Source organism: Callospermophilus lateralis, chromosome 3 (assembly GCF_048772815.1).
Source record: "Callospermophilus lateralis isolate mCalLat2 chromosome 3, mCalLat2.hap1, whole genome shotgun sequence".
Taxonomy (NCBI): Eukaryota; Metazoa; Chordata; class Mammalia; order Rodentia; family Sciuridae; genus Callospermophilus; species Callospermophilus lateralis.
This window is the reverse complement of record NC_135307.1, coordinates 168,273,404-168,290,672: the sequence shown is the minus strand read 5'-3', so window position 1 is coordinate 168,290,672 and position 17,269 is coordinate 168,273,404. Positions and strand designations below refer to the sequence as shown.

Sequence of the window (17,269 nt, the reverse complement as noted above, 5' to 3'; positions counted from 1 at the left end):
ACAAAATGATACAAGTTCATACAAAACACTCAACATGGTGCCTGGTATGCCAATGGCATAGAAAATATTGGATACTATCATTTTTATCCCTGTAGCTTCAAGACAGTTGGACAATTTCCCTTTTTCCTTCTATTATTACCTGTCATTTTATTCCTCACCAATGACAGCTTCTGCTTGGCTATTTCTACTGTTTTGCAGTTCAGGTAATGAGCTGTTCTTTGAGAGGTGGAAAATAGATCTGGGGATCACAAGTTGACTTTTATCTATCTAGGAAGTCTGGTTCCCTTCCTCTGTTAAGAAGTTAAGAAGTTAAGTTGCTTCACCCCAGCAGCTCGGGAGGCTGAGGCAGGAAGATCCCAAGTTCAAAGCCAGCCTAAGCAACATCGAGGTGCTAAGCAACTCAATGAGACCCTGTCTCTAAATAAAATACAAAATAGGGCTGGGGATGTGGCTCAATGGTTGAGTGCCCCTGGGTTCAATCGCAGGTACCAAAAAAGAAAAGAAAAGAATCGCTTTGCTAATTTAACCAGTTTCTTTCCAGATAAACTTTCAGCAACATACTTTTTCCAGGTGAGTTGCAGTTTTATAATATGGGAACAAGTGAACTGGTGCTATGAATCTGACAGCAAATTGTTCTAAACCTGGGCACATACTTCTAGAAGTTTGCTTACTATTTCTCTGCCTGGGGTCATTTTTCCCTGGCCATAGAGTCATGACTTTGCAAAGGCCAAGGAGGGGTGCCAGGGAGATTGTGGCTTCTGGAGGTGGCCCTCATAGTGGATAAAGGACTGATATATATATAAGTATCATACTAGTTTCCAGAGCTACCGTAGGAAAGTACCACCAACAGCTTACAGCAACAGAAACATATTCCCTCGCAGTTCCGGAGGCCAGAAGTCCACATCAGGCATTATCAGGGATGTGCCCCCTCCAGAGTCTATAGAGGAGGATACTTCCTTTCCTTTTCCTAGCAGCTTCTGATGGTCCCAGTCATTGCCTGGCTGGTGGAGGTATAACTCCAATCTCTGGGTTCTCTTCCTATGCCATCTCATTTTTTCTCCGTGAGTCTCTGTTGCTTCACGTGGCACTCTTTTGATAGAAGTATACCAGTCATTTTGGTTAAGGGTCCATCCTACTCCAATATGGTCTCATCTCTGCTAATTATATCTGCCATGATCCTACTTCCAAATAGGGTCATATTTTGAAGTTCTGGAGGTGGGACTTGAACATGTCTTTTTCTGGGTACTGGTTCAACCTATAACAAGACAGTCGAGCCACCATCTCCCTCTGGTGGAGTGACTCTGAAACACATACTCTTCACTGCCTTCTGAGATTCCCTGTGGGTTGGGCCCAGGTGACGCCACAGGGACCTTCTCCATCATCCTGCTCCATCTTTTACTGGCTGTCTTTACCCTCCTGTTTGCAGCCTTCTGGTGACCTTACTGGTGTTTCCTGGGAAAACCTCCCTCATAAACTGCTTATCCTCAAATTATTATCTGAGGATTTGCAACTGGAGGATTTTGACCTAAGAAACCATCCAAAGCTGAGGCAGGTATCTTAACAAATAATAAAGCCACAGTTGTAAGATATCAGAGTTTGTCTATCAAGACATGTAAGATACTAAAATGTAAGTTACCAAGAAATGCTTAACTTGTGCCCAAACACAGAACTCAGTAAGACTCTGCCTTGGACTGGGGTTGTGGCTTAGTGGCAGAGCGCTTGTCTTGCATGTGTGACGCCCGGGTTTGATCTTCAGCACCACATAAAAATAAATAAAAATAAAGATATTGTGTCCATATACAACTAAAAAAATATTTTAAAAAAAGACTCTGCCTTTTCCCCAATTGCATCCCAGTGGAAAACAAAATCATTTCCTAAGTAAACAGTATTTGAGGGGCCCAAGATGGATAGGAGTTGATCTCACTAGAAGAGAGAAAGCAAAACACTGCAGTGCACCAAATGCCAGCCTAGCAAGTCACACACACACACACACACACACACACACACACACACACACAAATGCATTATGTGTTGCTTAGTGACAGGGACATGTTCTGAGAAATAATCCTCAGGTGATTTCTTCATGTGACCATCATAAAGTGCACTTGTACAACTAGGGGATATAGCCAAATACATATCTAGACTATGTGGGGTGTGTGTGTGTGTCTAAAATAGCATATGCTCTAAAGGCCATGATGAAGAGAACAATATGAGATTACATTGAGCACAGAGAAAAGGATGCAATCAAAAGACACAGTAAACTTGGGGGAGGGAGGAGGGAAGGGAAAAAAGAAGGGAAAGAGGGAAAGAGATGCAGTCACCTGTTATTTTAGAGTTTTTAAAAAATTGAGTATTTTAATTGTCATGGCCTCTAATATGCTATCAACAGATGGGGAAGACTGCAGGAGGGACTAGCTTGGGAAGGAAGAGGCGGGGAGCTCAGGTTTGGATATGTTAAGTTTCAGATGAGAAAAAACACATGTGGAAGATGAGTTGGGCATGTAGGGCTGGCTGAGGGAAAGGGCCTGTGCTGAAGACAACCTGGGACTCACTGTCCTGGAGATGGCATTTGAAGCTTTAATATAAATGTCAAGGATGACCTCTGTGAGGTGACTCCTAGACTGCTTATTGCTTCATTGCAGGGCCAGACTGGTTAGCTCACCTATGCCAAATACAAAATTTATGTATCTATTTTAGACACAGTGTAAGCAATCTTATTTAGCCATTTAGGGTCTGCTAGTCCCCTTCCTTCCCCTTGCCAACACACATAGCAGTCTAAGCCCAACAAAAGTCAACCAATGACAGCCATTGATAGGACGGAGCCTTGTGGTTTAAGAACCCAAGTTGCTTCCCAAGAATCCTGCTCAGCAACATCACCAAGATGAGCTGCCTTTTTCAGGTACCCTCTCCCTGGGGTGTAGGTAGGGGTGCCTTGGCTTCCTTCCTCCCTTTCTGAGTAGTAACCCTGGTGGTAAGGCCTCTGGCCAGACTCATCCTCTCTTCCTGTTAACAAATCTGTTAAGAATGTTAGTTACCCAGTGAAGCATGTGTGCTACTGCCACCTTATGGTCACATCTTTCTTTGATCGGCTCCCAAATCATCATTATCCTAGGGAACCAGTATAGTAGTAGAAGGAAGAAAGGTGCAAGGTTGAGCTCAGAGCACACCAGAGATGAGAAGGAAGCAGTGAAAGAAATCAGGATAGGAGGAAGCTGGGAGACAGTAAGGTCCTCCAAGTGAGCAGAACGGCAAAGGGAGTGCTGGGTGGGCTGGTGATATGGCTCAGTTGGTAGAGTGCTTGTCTCACATGCACAGGGTCCTGGGTTTAATCCTCAGCACCACAAAAAAGAGGAATGAGATGCTGCTGACAGACTTAAGAGGTCTAAGAAACTCTGGATTTCCTTTTATATCTTTGACTGCTGCCTACTCCAGACTGTCTGTGGTTTCATTCAAAACACAATGCCTATAAATGAAACTTTAACGGAACACTTTGCTTTCACACTGTGACACAGCTGAATAGTTGTGATTAAACCCCAAAATATTTACTGAGACCCTTTTTAGTTTGTTGATCCCTGAAAAGCTATGAGAGGGATGTCAGAGTAAGTTTGTGAACCACTGAATTAAGTCATTTATACTCACAAAGAAGTAAATTACATTTGAGAAAAAAAATAACACAAGTTCACTTTTGTTGTTGCTGGGGAGGAGTTAGGTTATCTCCCAGAGCAGGAACATGTACAGGCAGGGCCTTGGTAGCTGAGACCTGACCCATCCCTCTGAGAACTCAGAACCCATGCCAAGGGGTTAGGAAAGGAAATGGGACTTGGAAACTGGTTTAGTTCCAAGTAGAACACTGTTTTACAGTGACCAGAGGAGACAATGCTACTGAATCTCATCTACACAGTTTTGTCTTCTCGATAAACTTGACTGGTTGTATACAGATAGGTGAAAAATCTGATTGATATTCAGTGAGGTGTGCTCTCTACCAAGACAGACCATGCATCACAATTGACTGGAAGCTATCAATATGGCACCATGACTGCATCATTAATGACAGTTACACATATCATAGTAGGAAACACTTTTATTCTTTAAAAACAACTGTTTTAAGAAAAAGGAATCAAAATTGTACTTGTTGGTAATCACGATGGCCATTATCAGAATAGCACATGCTGTTACGAAAAAATTTTTTTCTGTGATTCCTCATTGGATGATAACCATCTATACATGACAATGTGAACAATACACAAGAGCATGTTCTAGTAAGCAAGACTGATTCTCAAATGGATGAGCTGTGGCTTGCTCAGAACACTTTTATTTGCTGCAACAGATGATTAAATAATTTGATTATAATTTTTCAGAGTTTATAAAGGTTAACCACCTAGTCCTGGCAGAGCTTTTCAGACCAGTATTTAATAATCACCAGAAAAAGGCACTTTTAAAAAACATCTGACAAGGAGCAACATCAACGCAATGAGAACTGATCTAAGTCCTGCACAAAATTTCATCATATTTCAAATAAATAATATGTTCTCTGTCTTTGTGTGTATTAATATAGGTAGTACATTCTCTGTGTGTATATATGTGTATATACCAACACCTATACACCCATATACATGTGTGTGCATGTGTGTATATATGTATATACAATCATCTATACATACATATATATACGTGTGTGCACAAGTGTGCATATATACACGCATGCATGTTGTATATCATTAAGTCTCTGGGGAAAACAATTGTTTCTTTTTAAATATCATACAAAAATTCTAGTCACTTTATTTCAAACAGGGAATAAAAGGATTGGCAAATTAACGCCAAAAAAGTACCTACTAAACCTTTCTAATGTTACCCCCCCCCCAAAAAAAAGACAGTAAAATGAATACTTCGAACTTTCTCAGGTTGACAACTATTAGAATAATAAAACATAGCATTAAAAAATGCTTTTTCCACGGTGGGGAACAGAGTGGATATTTTTGGTACTATAAATTTCATATACTCACACATTCATATTGCTTATGTTAAAGAGAATGGAATAAGCAGAGGAAATTTCTTCCACAAATTCCTTCCCTTCAGTACCCATCAAGTTTTAGTTATATTGTGTTATTCCACTTAGCTTAAAATGCAAACAAGGTCTTGTATAAATACGTTTTCAGTATTCTGAAATTCTCAAGATATTTGCCGAGTATTTAGAATTACTCAGAGGATTTTTGTTAAATAAACAAAATTGTCTCATTAATCCACTACAGCATACTTGAGCTGTAGTTTGGACAGAGTAAACACATCTGTGTCAGAAGTGGACAAAGGCTATTCCTTCTTCCCAGAAGGCGTATACAGCCATGTTCTTATTCTCAGAATATGAAAAAGAACAGTTAACTGCAGAATGCCTGAGAACAAAAATCAAAGCCACTTGAAGAATTAAGAGCCAGATTCTGGGCATTTCTGTCTTTTAGCTGCTGGTTCTTCAGTCTTGTGTGATTCTAAAGTGCTCACGCTGGACTTGAGGCTGGTGTCTGCTCGAAGATTGTCCAAGACAACAGTGAAGCCTGACAGAAGGTACCCCCCGCCTCCACTCATCAGCAGCTTGGGATGACTTCGATCTGGCAAAACCTAATCAAAACAAAAAACAGACATTCACATTTTCCCAAGATGATAAAGTACATGCCAATGTCACATTTACTAAGAATCATTAACAGATTCTCTTGAAGATTTAAATGGGTGAATTTCTAGAGTTCATTCCTCCACATGTCAGTGTAGAAATTGGGCAAATTGTTTGTGCAGCATTCTGGGTCTATGTGCTACTTTCCTCTTGGTTTTAGGAAGCTTCATAGCTAACATGGCACCTGGGTTTATGGAAAAGTGGCTACTAGATGCACACTCAGAACTCCCTTCCCTGCTGCCCTGTTAACTGACAAGAACTCTTCTCTCCTGTTACCCTTAATTAAATAAGACAACTTCCATAAAGGGTAAGGTCACTCAGGGCTCAACAATATCCCTACCACAGTTTGACAAGATGCCAAGAAGTAGATCAGGGTGTGGTAGTATGGAAGAGCCCCCAGCCATTTTCCCCAGATGAGGGAACTGGCTTTGAGACATCCAGACAGCAGAAAGCTGCAGAAATCAGTTGCTGCTGCTTTGGGATCCACTACAGTAACCATACTGAGGGAGATCATGGCCTGTTCTCAGTGATAACTGAGCAGAAATAAAGAGTAGACCTTTCTGTCCAACACTGTACAATCTTTGTTCCTGAGGTCCTCAATAGCTGGGCTGAAACTTTCTCAGAACAGCACTACAGGCTCTTCCTCCCCTGTTCTCCTTCTTCCACCCTCCCATTTTAAAGGCATCAACCTGCACCTAATCCTGTTCCGTCTCACCTTATCTCTTTTTTTTTTTTTTGGTGGTGGTGGTGATGGGGACCCAGCATTGAACTCAACGGCACTCGACCACTGAGCCACATCCTCAGCCCTATTTTGTATTTTATTTAGAGACAGGGTCTCACTGAGTTGTTTAGTGCCTTGCTTTTTGCTGAGGCAGGCTTTGAACTTGGGATTCTCCTGCCTCTGCCTCCAGAGCCACTGGGATTACAGGCATTTGCCACTGCACCCAGCCCTTTTTATCTTTCAAAGGCATTTTCCCAATAAATCTTATACTCGATTTCTATCTCAGCATATGTTTTTCAGAAAACCTAACTGACATAGACTCTACCTGCAAATCCTAAAAACATGCTGTGAAGATATTCCAGCAGAGAGTGAGAGAGGGCCTCCCTCATTCACCTGAGGATTTTGCTATTATCAATTTGTCCCCTCTACAGAGATGTCGAGGTCTTGGGGAAATAAGAACTACAACTGTTTGTACTTTAGAGGCTTCTGGGTGGAGTAATGAACCTTGAAATGAAAAAAGAGTCAAGAAAGGAAAGGGGCCCTTTCTCTGAGTCACAAGAAGAAAACATATCCATTGCAATAGCCAGAAATATTTCTACTTAACCACTTCTAGTACTACTGTAAGGAGCCAGCAACTCTGGAGAGCAGCTCCTCAGACAGACTGTAAGAACATGTACCTGATAATTTCTGAGCCAGGTTTCAGACAGTCTGAGGTTGATGACTCCTCCCCTCTCACGCAGTTTTGTGTAGCATTCCAACAAAGGCTGAAGGCAAAAACAGAGTTCTGTTAAGAAATACTTCCTGTGCTGCAGTTTGAGAATCAAAATTCAGATGTAAGAATGCCTGTCCACCTTGTTCCAGTATTACCTCTTTATACTGACAGTAGACCACAAATGGCCTTGAAGGGGCCACAAAGTCCAACAGAGACAGCAGCAATGGAGTGGGATGGAAACGACTGGCTACAATTAAACTGCAAGGAAAATGTTAGACAAATTATTTCCCTACTACTCCGAAGTGAAATTTATTTAAAATAAATTTATTTATTTCACATAAGAAAGATTTAAATATGATATTCTAGAAATTCGAAACAATAAAATCATGAGCTGTTTATTTCTAGGAAACACAAACTGGGTTATAGTTCTGAAACAGACTAGCACCATCAATTTCCCACTTCTGCCAGATCCAGCCTTTCTTAAAAAATAGAGAATCCTTATCTCAGTTCCCACTAGAATCAGAGCAGACAGGCAGAAAGAGAGTGCTGATCCATTTGAAGCAGAGCCCACGAGCACCAAAGAAGTACCCTGCATTCTTTATTAACGCACCCATCTGCGTTCCTTTCACTCAGTAGAGCAGCAGCATCTAAGTGTCTCTTCCTCTGCTCTTCTTGTCTCCTTTGCTTTTCCTGAATCTTCAAGAAGAAAAAAAAAAAAAAGAAACTGATGTATGGAGGTTATTCAGTCAGTATTACAGAAATACTTTGGTTTATCAAACATTTCAATGATATTTATCAACTCAGACTAAAGCAACAGGAGGGCCTTTATAAGAATGATAAAAACCTATTATAAACCCCCACCAAGCAACTACACAATGTTTCTGAATCCTAGAGCTGCATTCCAAAGATTAAGTCATGTGTACGTGTGTGCACATACACAGTCTCCAACTATTTTGATATTTATCAACTTGAGTAGGGATGTTCCATAGCCAAATCAAATCTCATTACTTAAATTAATGAAGGCCCTGAGAATATTACAAGGGATATGACTCTTGACATTCTTACATAATCTTTTTTGCTTCCTCTATCTTTAGGCTCCTTATATTCTGGATCTTGAGGAACAACTTCCATTGATTCTTGTTCTGGGTGATTGCTCTCTGGGGTCTCTGCCATGCTGTCTTCATTGTCTTGTTTAGAAGCCTGCTTTTCCTCAAGTGCACCATTACTTTCTTCAACAGATGCACTGTCTTTTGGCTCTGCATATAACATCTCAGCAGAAAATGTTCCATTTAGGAGACTGTCCACTTTGTTGAGGGGGAATTCATAAAGACCACTGAGAAAAGATTTGGGAAATCCAAAACACGCTGTTGCTACCCGAACAGGTCCGTCTCCAGGGTAGAGCTGAATAATGGAGCCAAAACCTGAGCAAATAAAAGAAACAAACATCTGCACAATGGAGGCAATTCTAGACTACACAAACACACAGAGAGTTCTCCACCATAGTAAGACTTTCCTACTCTGTTTAGAGGTTGAGGAATGATACAGCTCCTCTGGGTCCATTTGGAGCCTATGCCTATTTCAAGTGAAGAAAACATAATTCCAAAACAGATAAATAAGAAGTCTTAAAGAAGCCACCCCCACTTGACATTACCCTTAAAACCCTGGGATCATAAGCTGGGGTTGTGGCTCAGCGGTAGAGCACTTGCCTAGCATATGTGAGGCCCTGGGTTCGATACTCAACACCACATAAAAATAAATAAATAATATAAAGGTATTGTGTCCAACTACAACTAAAAAATATTAAACAAACAACCCCTGGGATCATGTGAATTTGTCTTTTACTCCAATCCTTAAGCGGCATAATTTATATAGCCTTGTCTTCCACAGAATAAGAGAACAGACAAATCAGGTTGTATTGTATTCTTCCAGGAGACAATACTTCCCTAGTAGTTTTCCCACTCAATCCCTTCAATTTGGGTCAATAAAATGAGCACCAGCTATTTTACCGAAATCTGTCCTGAAGATCCTAGCCAGCCACAGGTCCCACACTCATCCCCCACTAATACTGAAACGGAAAAGGACAACCATCAACAAGGGTACCAACACAGTAGGATAGATATACAGACCACAAAGGAAGGTCCCAGAACGGCAGTTATAAAAGTTCATGCCAAATCCCTTCATTAATCTTGAAGTAACTCAATCCAACTTTGAAATTTTTAATTTTTGGACTAGAGATTAAACCCAGGGGTGATTTACCACTAAGCTACATCCCCAGCCTTTTTTTTTTTTTTTTTTTAACTTTTAGAGCGGGTCTTACTAAGTTGCTAAGGGCCTTGCTAAACTGCTGAGGCTGGCCTTGAATTTGCAATACTTCTGTCTCAGCCTCCAGAGGGGCTGGGATTACAGGCATATGCCACTACACAGGGTTTCCCCAACCCAGCTTTTTATCAGTTTACACTTTTGGGCCTCTCTACTAACGCCAGAGTAGGATTTTACTGAACTTGCAAATGTTAAATCTTACCTCCCATTCGTTCCATCATTGCACCCAGCACCAAGCCTGAACATGTTTCCATTACAATCATTTTATTGCCAGCACGGATATTTCCCAATGTCAGCATCTGGGCTAGTGTATCATATCTCATATGGCTAAGGAAAAAAAGGATGATTCACTCACTTATTGCTAAGTAAAAGCCTCAAATTTTAATCATCATTTTCAAGTTTCACTTGCTTAATAAAAATTATGTTGATAAAGACTAGTGATTGCTTTGGAGGTGACAGTAAAAGGACTTACAATTTATGAGGTAGGAGGGCACTTTATGCAGGTGAGCAAGTTTTTCATTTTATTTAAAATCATGACTTTCTTAAAGATACACTTTCCCCCAATTATACTTTTGAAAGGAAACAAAGCGTACTTAATTTTTCCAGGTTCTCTTGCATAATACATAATTGAAAGAATACGGGTAGATGGCTTCAAAATAGTTATGACAGCTTCATATCTGGGGGAGTTAAAAACAGAACACAAGTTTTTAACAAATGTTTAAAACATTTTATTTTTTAGAAATATATACTTTATAAATACAAAAAAAGATCAAATATTTTTCATCATTTCAAACTGAAACTACTTACTTCTTTTTCTTCTTTTTTATATATTTATCTTGAGCAAATTCTGTCTTGTCTCGGAATGTTGTACTATTTTCAATTAACTGCTGAACTATTTCCTATAAAAAAAGGAGCAAGTAGATTTCCTGAAACTTCACTTTCACAGAATAAATAACTTCAAAGGTTTCTTACCCCAGAATATATCCACAGGTCTGATTTTCCAGTCCCTCTTCCACAAAAGTCCAAATAGATCAACTCTGTAGTTCTATACTTTATTTAAAGTATTTTTTAAAATTCATTTAAACCAAGGTAAAGAACAGAAATATACAATAAAGAGATAAAAAAACACTGTCATTTCTAAGGGCACTGGCTGAAAACAGTACTAAAAATAAATAAAGTTAAATCCTAATATGTATTGTTATTAAATTCTATAGCATTAATACTATTGGTAATATTATTTACTTATATTCTTGCACTTAAGAAACAAAATCTTGGGCCGGGTTGTGGCTCAGTGGTACGGTGCTTGCCTAGAATATGTGAAGCACTGGGTTCAATCCCAGGAACCATAAAAAAATAAAATAAAGGTATTATGTCCATCTACAAAAAAAAAAAAAAAGAAAAAAAATCTTGATTATTGAATCGCATGTACATTACAACCTATTTCTAACAGAAGTATAACATTATTTTTTCCATTTTGCCTTTGGTAAAGACTGCTTTAAAAACTGAACCATTTCCTATATATCAAGCAAAGACAAAACTTTAAAAATCATTTGAATATTACCTCTCCTTTAATGCCCTTGTCTTTCAAAGCTTTAATGTCATCTTGAGTAAGTTTCTGAGATTTCCCATCATCAATTATATTTCGATTATCAGTGCCAGCTTCTTTGGTCTCTAAGGAAAAGAAATCGCTCTATGATAATGACATTTATTATCGGAAATTATTTTACAATTTTTTTTTTCTCCAAGTAAATTACCACATCTATCCCATGGCCATTCCAGTGTGGCTTTCCAGTTCCTTTGCCCTCATTGCAGTCCACTCCCCTGTCTTGCGGTGACTAATCCAATCCTTTAATTCATTTTCCTGTTTCTACTCTTACCCTCTTCCTATCCACATGGATTCCAAAGTGCCCCTTTTAAAAATAAAAACTGGTGGTTCTATTTGGATGTTTAACAGCATAGAGTGGTTTCCCACAGCAATGAGAATGTGTTCCAAAAGTGACCTGCAAGGTCCTATCTGATGCGGACCCTGCCTCCCTTTCCTGGCCTCATCTCCTGACCCCTAAGCATCAGCTACATTGCCCTTCTTTCTGTTTCTTGAACATTCCAACCAAGGTCCCTCAGCAGAATTTTGAGACTTGTTGCTCCCCCTGCCTGGAAGGCTCTATGACAGATCTCCAAGTGGCTGTTTCTTGGTCATCCCAGACAAGGTTCATCTTGTCCAATCAGGCTCTAGTACACACCCCCTGCTTTACTATTTTCACATGTACCATCATCAGAAATCATGCTATTTGCTTGTTTCTTTGATAATTTTGGTTATTCTCCACTGGTAAATACATTTTATAAGATACCATGTCTTATAAATTGCTGTAATGGGGCTGGGGTTGTAGCCCAGTGGTACAGCGCTTGCCTTTCATGCGTGAGGCTGGGTTCGATCCTCAGTACCACATACAAATAAGTAAATAAAATAAAGACATTGTGTCTATCTACAACTAAAAAATATTTAAAACAAAAAAAATTAATAAATAAATAAAATAAATTGCTATTAAGTACCAAATAGGTGCCAGGCATGATTAGTTCCCTTAATAAAAATACTTAATAAAAATACAGATGTTAATTTTAAAGTATCTAATTGTTCTGGCTTAGAACTTTAACAGTACTTAAATTAACTTTTAGTAATTATTTAAATATATTTTACTGGAAATGTTTATTTAAATAAACAAGAATTTATCTTCAGTTAATAATAGCTAAAATTATGGGACCTGACTATAGGCAGGGCACTGTTGGGATCTTCCTAAGAAGGCTATGTCACTAAACACGCATCATAACTTAGCATTATACATGTTTATGTCCCCACTTAATGAATTAGAATCACACAAATCAAATCATCTGCCCGAAGTTGCAAGTCAAGTAATAAAGCAGGCACTAAACCTAGTCACTTTATTCAAAACCAGATCCTAATCTTCACCCTATCCATGACTCTGCACCAGTTTTTTAGCTTTTGGATACTGAAAAAGTTTTTTGCAACAAAAAAGCAAGACTCATGGGATTAACTGCCTGGTTCAAGGTCAGGGAGTCAGTTAATAGTGGGCTAGAGCCAGAATTCAGGTTATTTCATTGCTGAAGGAAGTATGTGCTTCATTCCACCAAGATACAGTTCTAATTGGTGCACCTGAAGTAGGCTCTTCCTTCTTTTTCTTGAGCTGAAGACCTCCTCCATTAGTCACTTCAAATGTGGCTCCATAATTATGGCCAATCACGTTATCCAGGTAGAACCACTGTTTTTCAAAAGTTACTTTCCTGGGGGAAGAAAAAGCAATTAATTAACTGATTTCTTTTGTATTCAGTCAAGAAAAGTCTGTTCATTCTAATTTATTTCAAAAATGGTCTCCTCAACGGATGATCAAACATCACAAACTGACAAACTACAGGGAACAAGTTTGGGGCAGAGACATAAAATTAATAAAGAAGCCAGGAAAACACTGGATTTTGGAAAGAGGAAGCAAAGACAAAAGATGTTTATCTTCTAGGGCATCATCTGAGCCCCTTTTGTACTGTCTACCAGGATGTCCAAACTCATAGGCTCTGCAGAATCCTGAATAATACACATGGTCACCAAGATTGCCAGGTCACTGGACATGCACTGTGACACCCCTCACAACTCACAAGTCTCAAAACAGAACAATCACTGAGATGACAAGGATGACAATCAGGACCAAGGAACTCCTTGGTCTTGGTCTACATAGCCATTTTACTGAAAAATTATCTAATACAAGCAAATCACATTTCAAATAAACATTACTGGCAATCTATATATTTCTATACATTTGGAAATGGAATCTAACACTGACAACGCTCTACTGTGACTGTGGACCAGGAAAGATTTTCTTATTACCCAGATTTGTATCTTACTGTTAAGAGGGGAAATCCCATAAAAACAAAAATCCTTCCTTTCAAAAGAAGAAAACTGATACCTGCTGCTGAACATCAACCAGAGATTAGGCAGTATGTTATGCTTTTTAATTCTCATACTAATCCTCGGACACAGCTCTCTCCAAAAGAGAAATCTGAGGCTTAGGGGAAAATGTTCTGTTCAAGATTGAGTTACAAGGTGCTAGAGCTAGGGTACAAATTCAGGTCTGTCTGACCTCAAGGTCTAGTTAATTCCAATATATTACACAATATTTCTCAGCAAAGGCCAAATGACCTTAGGAAGTACCATTGAGCTTCAGGGCCCGGCCCACATCCAAAAATTTCTGAATTTTGGGAGATGTAGTGCCTGTCCTATTTGTGCTCTCCTTCACTCCTTATCTTCCTTTGAGCTCCTGGAGTGTAACACAATGCATGCTGTATTACCTGGATTCTCATCAAATGCTTCCCACCACAGCTAGTTCCCAGGTACATCACCTTCATTTTTTTGGTTCCTTATATCCTGCCACACCTTTGTATGTGTACGTGTCCCATCTTCATTATATGTTACTTGACCACATGAGGGAAATACGGCATGATTCCAAGTGATCCAGACAAGGCCAATTCTTATGTTTCGCTGGGTCCCCCAAAACTAACACATACCAGATATTCAAAATATTTGTTGATACAACCCCCTGAGAAGTTGGAACTAAGCTCAGATATACATCTGCTACCCTCATCCTTCAAACACTTTAGTGCTAATGAACCAATGGATTTGAGCTTGGGTGAGTTATGCCCCAGTCTACTTGATATGCAAAGGCAGGGAGGGGTGTCACTCAAACTGATTGGTTTGACAGGCCAATACACCAAACGGGAAGGGCATGTGTAGTCAGAGGGGATGTGGATACCCCATCTTCACTGGGAAGGAGTAGGACTTGCCCTTCTCTGAGAGGCAGAACCACTTCTACCTAACCAGATGAGTGCAGCCAGGAGGGAAAGATGATGGGAGTCTGGCCTGGGATGCAACTGAGCTCAGAGGGTCATTTTCTAATTAAAAATAGACATCATGGCTTTGTCAAGAGGGACCAAAAATAAGTGTTTCCAAATCAGGCCTAAAGAGTAGCTATTAGAATTAAAGATGCTGCTATCTCCTTGGTAATGAAAAAGCTCCTGTTTAAAAGAGCACATAGTTAGAAGCACAACTATGCTTGAAAATTAAGGCACTTACAGGAATAGTATGAAAAAGAAAGTAAAAATGCTTCACCTGGATAGTTACTATACAGATGTGTAAATTGGGCTTAATCATCAAACTGTATACTTACAATTGTTATTCTTCAACGAAAAAGTTCAAGCAATTAGTATTGGAAAGCTCCAAAAATTATGCACTTGGAAGCAGGCAAAATTTTTTCCCCTCTTTTAAAAATTTGTTCTTTTTAGATATATATAAATAGAGTATATTATAATTTATTATACAAACATGGAATATAACTTTAGAATAAAGCTAAATAATAAACCATTCTTGAGGTTCTACATGATATGGAATTTCATTGGTAGTGGTGTGTTCATATATGAACACAGGAAAGTTGTTTCAGATTCATTCCACTGTCTTTCCTATTCCTATCTCTCTCCCTTCCCTTCATTTCCCTTTGTCTAATTCACTGAACTTCTATTCTTTCCCTCCTACCCACTTGTTGTATATTAGCATCCTCATATTAGAGAGAACATTTGACCTTTGGTTTTTTGGGACTGGCTTATTTCACTTAGCATGATAGTGTCCAGATCCAGCCACTTACCAGAAAAAGTCATAAAATCATTCTTGATGGCTGAGTAATATTCTATTGTGTATATATACCACATTTTCTTTATCCATTCATCTGGTGAATGAAGGACACCTAGGTTGGTTCCGTAGTTTAGCTATTATGAACTGAACTGCTATAAACATTGATGTGGCTGTGTTACCATAGTATGTTGGTTTTAAGTCCTTTGGGTATATACCGATGAGTAGGATAACTGGGTCAAATGGTGGTTCCAGTCCAAGTTTTCTGAGGAATCTCTATACTGTTCTCTAGAGTGGTTGTACCAATTTGCAGTCCCACCAGCAATGTATGAGTGTACCTTTTTTCCCACATCTTTGCCAATATTTACTGTTACATGCACTCTTGAAAACTGAGCAGGCACAGAATTTCTAATTAAAAATTCTGAACAGAAAAAAACATGGACTTCAAGAACGCAGAAGTGAACCAGTGATGAGGGATAGTTACAAAAATTTCACCAAAATGTAATAAAATTTCACCAAAGGGGAATTTTTAAGTGCTTAAAAGCTATTCCATTTCTAGACTAGAAGAACCTCCATCCCCATAATCTTTTCTTTACCAAACTGATGCTTGTGCAAAAAAGAAAAAGCTTGGTTATCACCAACTTGGTGATTTGAGGATTCACACATGACTAATTTTTAATGATACCTGCTTCACTTTAAATACTAGTTTGATGAAAACAGTAGTAAAATAATTTATGTGAAGTAAGCACTTATCAGAAATTCCAAATACTTAATGCCTAGCTTTTGGGTCTGCAGTCTCCTGCCACTGCATTCAACCTGCACCTTACTTCTTTGTCAAGAGTTGATATAAGACTGAGGTTATAGCTCAGTAGTACAGCACCTGTGTAGCATGTGTGAAGCCCTGGGTTTGATAACCAGCATTGCAACAAACAAACAAACAAACAAAAAAGTAATATAATAACCTAGCTCAAAAAATAACTTGGTTGTACTTCTCAGTACAACCAAACTATTAGAATTTAACAACCTCACCATTGTCATTGCCAGAGTTATCAAAATCCTACGTCACTAGTTCTAACACAGAATATTAGGTAGCAGGTTCAAAAATTCTGAGACCTTGAGTAAATTGCTTTTGAGAAATTCAACTTTTCTGTAATTTGAATACCTTGGTGTAAAAATGAAGCAAGCCCCATTGGACTCCACACTCTACAGAAGTTGTCTTCTTTCCTTATTCCACGTAGACAGGTTTTCCCGTTTGGGTAGAGAGAAGAGGCCGGCCAGCCAGAAAGCCAGGCTAAGTAGAAGAGGTCATTTTTTGGAGGTGGGGGGTTGGGGGGGGTGGGGAACTGATCCTGGCTGAGGGATAAAAAGGAAGGAGACCTGTGAGGAAAAGGGGGGGGCAAGCAAGGAGGAGACTCTGAGAAGTAAGGATGAGAACCCAGATGAAAAGAGTGGGGGTCTGTAAGAACACAGAGCAGATCCTAAGAACCTAAAGATAAAAGCCCAGGCGGTGGGAAGCCAGGACGACGACGATGGAGAGGGAAGCATTCAAACTGAGCAATCAAGGACCAATAATGGAATTCTGGGGAAGGATCTCGGTGGCAAAACTGGAAAGGATGCCGAAGGTAGACCGCCGGGTATGGAGTCGAGAAGGGGGACTCTGTGGGAAGGTAGGAGGGACATGGGAGAACCTGAGTGTCGAGATTGGATAAGAATCTCGGAGGAAAAGGCCACTGTGACAGGATCGTTTGAGAAGAGGCAACGACTGCGGGGGATGGAAATCCAGTGAGTTAAGAATAGGATCCTGGAGGAAAGGGTTTTGGGAAGATCTGAAGGGAGGGAATATCTAGGTGGCGAGGGAGACCCCAAGGCCAGCAACCTGACTTACTTTCTCCGCTGGACCTGCACTGCTTTCAACACATCTTCCCGTTTCAGCACCACAAAGTCGCCCTCGTGGATGCGGTTATCCCCGGGATGCGGGGGCTGTGGGCTCGGGTGTTCCCCTGAGCCCTCCATGACGCTCAGCCGGTCTTGGTGTTCCGCCGTGTCCCTGCAGTCCCAAGCGCCACGGCCGCGGCCGCCAGCCTCAAGCCCCACAACACCACAGAATCAGGAGCCCTCCGACCGGCACCGCCCCCACGTGCTGTGCGCCGCTTCCGCTTTCCGGTCCGGTCCCTG

General features: G+C 40.0%; 1 protein-coding gene across 8 annotated transcripts in view; it reads right to left on the bottom strand.

Moving 5' to 3' along the window:
• Window positions 1-4,075: 4,075 nt before the first annotated feature.
• Trmt6 (tRNA methyltransferase 6 non-catalytic subunit) overlaps window positions 4,076-17,269 on the bottom strand; it is a 52,168-nt gene continuing 38,974 nt past the window's right edge. For 5 of the 8 annotated variants that reach the window (XM_076851550.2, XM_076851548.2, XM_076851546.2 and 2 more), the window contains 10 exons: window positions 12,581-12,708; window positions 10,973-11,080; window positions 10,219-10,310; window positions 10,005-10,088; window positions 9,614-9,738; window positions 8,158-8,513; window positions 7,703-7,788; window positions 7,248-7,350; window positions 7,058-7,144; window positions 4,076-5,610 (listed from right to left, as the gene is read on the bottom strand). In XM_076851550.2, coding sequence (XP_076707665.1) covers window positions 5,419-5,610; window positions 7,058-7,144; window positions 7,248-7,350; window positions 7,703-7,788; window positions 8,158-8,513; window positions 9,614-9,738; window positions 10,005-10,088; window positions 10,219-10,310; window positions 10,973-11,080; window positions 12,581-12,628 — 1,281 coding nt within the window. In that variant the 5' untranslated portion in view covers window positions 12,629-12,708 and the 3' untranslated portion in view covers window positions 4,076-5,418. Of the gene's footprint in view, window positions 5,611-7,057; window positions 7,145-7,247; window positions 7,351-7,702; window positions 7,789-8,157; window positions 8,514-9,613; window positions 9,739-9,883; window positions 9,973-10,004; window positions 10,089-10,218; window positions 10,311-10,972; window positions 11,083-12,580; window positions 12,709-16,979; window positions 17,220-17,269 lie in introns of those variants that run through there. The other 3 variants (XM_076851544.2, XM_076851545.2, XM_076851552.2) reach the window with 3 other exon arrangements.